General features: G+C 35.3%; 2 protein-coding genes across 2 annotated transcripts; both read left to right on the forward strand.

Moving 5' to 3' along the window:
* Positions 1-1,063, forward strand: LOC137926640 (heterogeneous nuclear ribonucleoproteins A2/B1-like). Its single transcript, XM_068770308.1, has 2 exons — positions 1-58; positions 507-1,063. Exons 1-2 carry the CDS (start codon positions 1-3, stop codon positions 1,061-1,063), a joined length of 615 nt encoding a protein of 204 aa, XP_068626409.1.
* Positions 1,064-2,768: 1,705 nt separating this feature from the next.
* Positions 2,769-4,431, forward strand: LOC137926641 (filaggrin-2-like). The gene is made up of 2 exons (XM_068770309.1): positions 2,769-2,898; positions 3,279-4,431. The coding sequence occupies exons 1-2, from the start codon at positions 2,769-2,771 to the stop codon at positions 4,310-4,312; spliced, it is 1,164 nt and encodes a 387-aa protein (XP_068626410.1). The 3' UTR covers positions 4,313-4,431.
* Positions 4,432-6,486: the final 2,055 nt, after the last annotated feature.

Here is a 6,486-nt window from a genome sequence, read left to right on the forward strand (position 1 = left end):
ATGAAGTCTTTAGTTTTTACCATAATTATTGCCGGCCTGTGCCAAGCCCTAGCGGAAGGTTATAATTATTTAATTCTAATATTAACTTTGTTGAAATTTCAATAGTGATGTGATGTGATTTATTTTATCGATATTTTAACGATACCGTTATATTTTAATTTATTAAAATTAATTATAACTTTTTATTGATTATTCTTGTTGACTATCTAATTGGCTGATATTAATTACATTTTTATACTGACCAGAATAATCTGATTCGATAATGTTAACAATGTTTATATATGAGATCGTAGTCATTGGTTCAGCAATAAGACGTCCACTGTTGGGCATAGGCGCTTCAAATGTTTTTTAATGGGACTGATTTGAAGCGGCCTGCATTTTGTGTTTTCCAGTGACCTTAATAAAGTGGTCTATCCCCCTTGTGGGGGGATGTCTGCCGGTTTGTGAAGTCCATTAATATTTTTTTGAAGGTAAATTTTTAATTTGTTTTGTATATACAATTTCAGAAGCAGGCAACGATTCTTCAGATAGAGTGAAACGTACATTACATATAAAAAATAAATTATGTTACAAATTTGGACTTTGCGGTAGCCATAGTGGTGGCAATCACGGCAGCTATGGGAGCTACCAACAGTATCAAGGAGGGTATCCCTACCCACCAATAAACATTGGAATCAGTCAATCACAGTCCTCGTCAAACGCAGGAGGCGGTGGCTTTGGAACAGGTTACTACCCAAATAACTATCAGTACAATGGTGGATACCCTAACCACGGTGGGTTTTCAGGCAATGAAGGCTATGGAGGCTATGGATTCTACGGCGACAATAAACAAAGACCAGGCTATTTCAACGGCTATGAATCGAATAATAACCAATTTAACGGGAACTATTACAATAGTGGTGGTTTTCCGAAAAAAGGTTATGAAAATTACAGAGGGCTTAACAGCAATTCTTACGACGGACATGTTGACAACAAACCGGTATATGAAGACGTCAATGAGAACGGACCGAATGATAATGACTACGACTATGGAAGTATTTACGACGGTAGAAGTAGTCATTAGGATAAACATTTTGATAATCACTGTGATTTTAGTCAAATATCATAATTTTTTTTTTGTATAAAGTCATTAAAGTTATTATATTATAAGTCAAATAAGTACAAAAGCCTTCGGCTTATGTATAACATAGCTGAAGACCTGTTTTAAAGTACCGAAGAAGGAGAGCTCCCTGAAGAGCTTCAAGCTGAGGTTGCTACTTACTAGTTACTACCATAACGGATTGGGAGGCCGCAGAGCTTGAAAACGTGAACGCTCCATGGAGGCTTCACTAGACTTAAAGGTCATCACGAAGGGACCCGGCTGTGGCTGTAACTAGTGGATAATAACCGCTTAGCATTCTGGTATAACTGCGCCCAAGTGTACCGAATGTCGGCTTTGTCGATTGCTGCTGCCTGGCTACTGCCACTTTGGAAAGCGTTAGCGCTGGGAGAAATGTCGGAAAAAACTCCAGCAAAGGTTTTATCTAGTATGATATAGATTTATGGGTTGCAGGAGAAGATATTATTTAAAAAAAAACGACATTTTGACTAAGCAACCCAGTTAAGCTAGGGATTTTTAGTAAGATAAATAAAAAGTGCTAATAATAGTCAAAATTATGACACCATTTAATTGTTAAAGTATGCAACTCTAAATAAATAGCGGTTTTATAACACATCCTAATATTTTATATTTTATTCAATTTATAAAAATGTAAATAATTGTTGATATAAATGTTTCTTGTTGTAAATTTTCCTAACGACTTAGATATTCTAATAAACGTGTGCTAGTAATTGTTAAATATCTAGTGTATCCATACAATTTTAAGTAATAAAAGTTTTTTTTTAAATTTTAAAACTTTTTTATTTTAGCGTTTGCGTAGTGTATAAAAATTAAATTTATCTTACAGGTCCATGACCTTTTTAATAGAACCACTCTCTCGATAAATGTATACTTAATTTGAGTTTAGAATCAAATAAAAATTTAACTGGATCACATATTCATTAATTCCACAATAATGACAGCATTTAAAATGTAAATTACTTAACTAAAACAGTCTCCTTTCAATAGTTAATTAATAATTGTTTATTGCTTTTTTTTTCTGGAATGATTCATAGGTCTCGTACGGAAGGAATACATTGCAGCAAATTTTAAGAGAATGTAATATGAGTATGTTATAACTACACAACTGATTTGAATGTAATTTTGATATGAGGTGATACGCTTATTTTAATTTCTAATATGTGATAGAAATGGCCAAGTATATTATCGAACCAACTAGAGAAAAAGCAAAAAGAAATTTCAAATTAAAACTTTCAAAACTTTAAATTTATTTATAATAAGATAGCCATTTTTTATTATTTTTTAATATTGATCATTAATACCAAAATACAAATACTGTGTTCACAAAGTTATTCTTAATTTAAAACTTTAATAATAAAATTTCAATTTACACTTTCTTTACACTCTCCGAATTCGCCGTTTATCGAGTAATATATTTTGCATATGTTTCTAAATTGTCGTTTATAATCCTTAAAAGCCGACAGTATCATTACTAATTCATTAGATCTATTTACTAAAATTTATGATATTAGAGGATCGGCGCATCAAATTAGTATACCGTAAGTTTTCGAGATATGTTTATGGGTGTCAACGTCTTTCGGGTGGATATCTGTGACCCAGTCAATATTGGTAGTGGGGATATTATTTCGAAGTATATATACTACGCGATATGGTTCACGGTCATCCACTACCCGCATCGTCGAAAGCATCAGTTGTCCTTCCAAGAAATACAATGGCATCGAAACTTATCATCCTCGTAGCGGCTGTCGCTGCTTGTCAAGCAGCTCCTTCGTGGACCAGTAAGTTATATTGTAATCGACACTTCCGATATTTAATAACAATGTAACATACACCTATTTTTTATTGGAAGAAAACTTCGAGCTGTACTTTAAAGTTCATTTGATGATGACATTTCAGCAGTGGGATGGCTACAGCTTGACATAGGCCTTCCCCGTAGATTTATGGGCGTGTCCATGCTTAGTTATACTCAACTTGTACATATATCTATATACATAGGTTTATATTCAGCCAAATAAGTCGAGGTTTACCGCCTCTTACATTATGGCTTACACCTACAGCAACACGTCACTTATGAAGTACACATAAGCACAAGTTAACAGTTTTAGATTGAATTTGAAGATCGGTTGAAAATTAATCAAGAATTTAATTTTATTTTCAGATCAATACCCAAACAATATTTTCCAGAACGGTATTCCACCCAATGTTGCTTACGGTTTCGGCAGCGGTTTTGCCACTAACGCTGGTGGAGTGAACCAAGCTAGCGGATACGGAAGCTCATTCCAAAGTGGAAACTCCGAGGCTCTGGGCGGCGGGTTGGCTAACAGCGGAAATAGCTACGCAAGTGGCGGCAGTATTTCTCATGCACCACTCATTCTCGAACAACACGACCCTATTGACACCTCAAATAGTCACCAAACTGCTCATCCTGTGCAAAAAGTTCCTTCCGCCCAACAGCAACACTCTGCCAGCCAACAGCAGAACTCTGCCAGCCAACAGCAACACTCTGCCAGCCAACAACAGCACTCTACCAGTCAACAGCAACACTCTGCCAGCCAACAACAGCACTCTACCAGTCAACAACAGCACTCTGCCAGTCAAGCACCTCGTCCTACCAACCAACAGCAGCACTCTACCAACCAACACCAAGCATCCAGCGCTCACGTTAGTGGTTTGGGAATCCCTCACATTGTACACTACCCAGCCACTCACCAATTCTCTCACGCCAGTAACTTTGGCATCAAATACCCCGTTCCCCTTTTCATCGCGCCTTTGAACTATGGATCGGCGGTCGCCTCTGCTCAATCCCATAACGGTTTCGGTTCTGCAGTATCCAGTGTTAACAACGGCTTGTACCCTCACCAAACGGCTGTGTCCTCCGCTCAGAATTACCACTTAGGTTATGGATCAGCAGTGGCATCTGCCAATTCAAATGGATTTGGCCAAGGGTCAGCAGTGTCCTCAGCGCAAAACTTTGGTAACCACGGTTCCGCCATTTCATCCGTCCAATCACTTAATGGAAACAATTTTGAAAGTGCGTACGCGGCGGCACAGAACCTCGGGAATTCCGAATCAAGCATTGCCCAGGTCTTCAACCAAAAGGCTGGACAAATTCAACAAAGTTCCGCCTCCAGCCTTAACGCACCTGGCGTCCAAGTTGCCAATTCTCATGTTTTTAACAATAGGTTATATTAAAATTTAGTAGACTTTATAAAAACTAAATTGTACCTATTTATTTTAAATATTTAAACATATTTGATAATTTTAACTTAAATCTTATGTGTCTACTTTAATATCCATACATTTCAAATAAAGACTGTCATAAATATTTTTTTTTTATTTCTTAACGCCTTATAATCATATGGTTTATATTTACGCAAAAGTTAATAATAAATCTCTGTATGAAACGAGGGACATGAGATCTCGATTCTCGTGATAAGATATGATTCGAAAAATATTATTTGTATAAGAAACCACCTTTTGAGTGTAATCTACTAATACTTTCATATATTATATATAACTACAATTAATTGTCTTTTTAAAATTGCTATTCCTTTTAAAACAAATTAAGTGAAGAAGAAACACTAGAAAAGATATTGATATGTGTTTATAATTATACAGAGGGCTACCAACAGACTTCTCGAAATTTTGTTGAGTCATATCACAAAACTCTAACATTGTGGTTATACAAAAAATATTTTAAATATAAAAGTCTTATTCAGTACACATAAACTAAAGGTGGAAGAATTCGATCCAAAACAATTATATAATCCAATAGTTCTTTGCATACCATAATATGTTTATCTTTACTTTTGGACACAGGAAAGCGGCATGCAAGTAAAATTTGTCAAGTCAGATTTATATTTACGAATTCAAATTTGATAATGCAATAGGAAAAACAGAGGTAACACTTTTAAAAGAATAATGTACTTTGTTTTTCGAAAATTTTTAAATATTTCTTTAACAAGTTATAATGGGTATATTAAGCGTCACGTACGCCCAAGCAACCTAAGGGCTTGGCGGCCTCCGAATTTAGTAACATAGTTGAATGTATTGCAGTGGTAACCCACAGGCTTTGCTATCTAGAAAAGAGGTTTAGCGTTAAGCACTGTTCGCGTTCTGTCTATTCAAACTTGCGGACACTGCAAATATAACTTGAAGGTCGTGTTTGTCATATATAAAACAACACGAAAAAGAAACATTTAGCATACCTGTTGGTCTAATTGGACAAAGTGTAGCCAATGAGAGAAAATTCAAAACAACTAAATAAGTAAAAAGCTCGTTTAAAGCTTCCTGTACCTTTTACTACGTTTAAGCGTACGTAACTGTTTATTTTCGAATATCGTTTTGATACATTTTTTAAAATAATTTTAATGTTTCTCTTATACTTTGCGTTCTATCTTTAATTCAGAGACATCAATAGCAATTGTATTAATTGAATTGTCTTTTTCATGTTGTTGACCCCTTTAATCATAATTATAAAAAATTTAAAAGCTTCATTTGTTATTTATAAATGTTTATAAGTATACGGAGACATAATTATACCAACAGACTTCTCGAAGTTTTTTATTACTGGTGATGTATATTTAAAACATAAAAGTAATTAAAACGGTAATTAAATTTTATGGTTATTGAGATCTAGTTATAAGATACGTTCTGCCTAAATCAATGTATGAAAGTATAACAACCGTTATGTGGACGTCATCTCACTTAGCAACAAATAAGGACTACTCAAGTTTTTGATCACGTTTCATAACAAATTGGCGAGGAGGGTCGCGGCCACTTGGCATGCGTGCAAAATTGCGAATTTCGATGAAGATTGACACATTTATATTTTGTAAATTCTAATTTCAAAAAGCTTGAAAGGGTGATTTTTTTTCATTTTTCAGCGCCAATTTGCAATCAATATATAAAGTGATCACTCAACTCGATTGTAATGCGAGAGGCTTATAATTTCTGACAGTACAAAGTCTGCAGGGATAGAGCATCATCGTTGAAATCATAGGACGTCCAATGACGGATCCTATAGGCCTCTCTCATAGATTTCCACAAGGATCCGTTGGTGAAACACGTGTGGCATGATTTTACAGTGGCAGTTGTGTGATTCGCATTGTTTGCCGCATACGCATTTATCAGCGGGCTGGCGGACGGTGCACTTTGTTATACGACTACTACTGCATGTGCGGAAGTGGATAAGTATTGGTCCTTTTCTTGACTTTTACAAAGTCGTCTGTCTTTGTAGGCTTATATCTTACGCTGCGATTGCAAGTCAGTAGTCTCCACTTACACCTTGAGGACTAGAAAAAATAGTTTTTTCGTTGCGAAAAAATTAAAAAAGGAAGTAACTAAAAACAATACTTTTCTTTTCC

This window comes from Battus philenor, unplaced genomic scaffold, assembly GCF_028537555.1.
Source record: "Battus philenor isolate CCGP_79_NKW_IND1 unplaced genomic scaffold, ilBatPhil1.0.hap1 SCAF_3, whole genome shotgun sequence".
Classification (NCBI taxonomy): Eukaryota; Metazoa; Arthropoda; class Insecta; order Lepidoptera; family Papilionidae; genus Battus; species Battus philenor.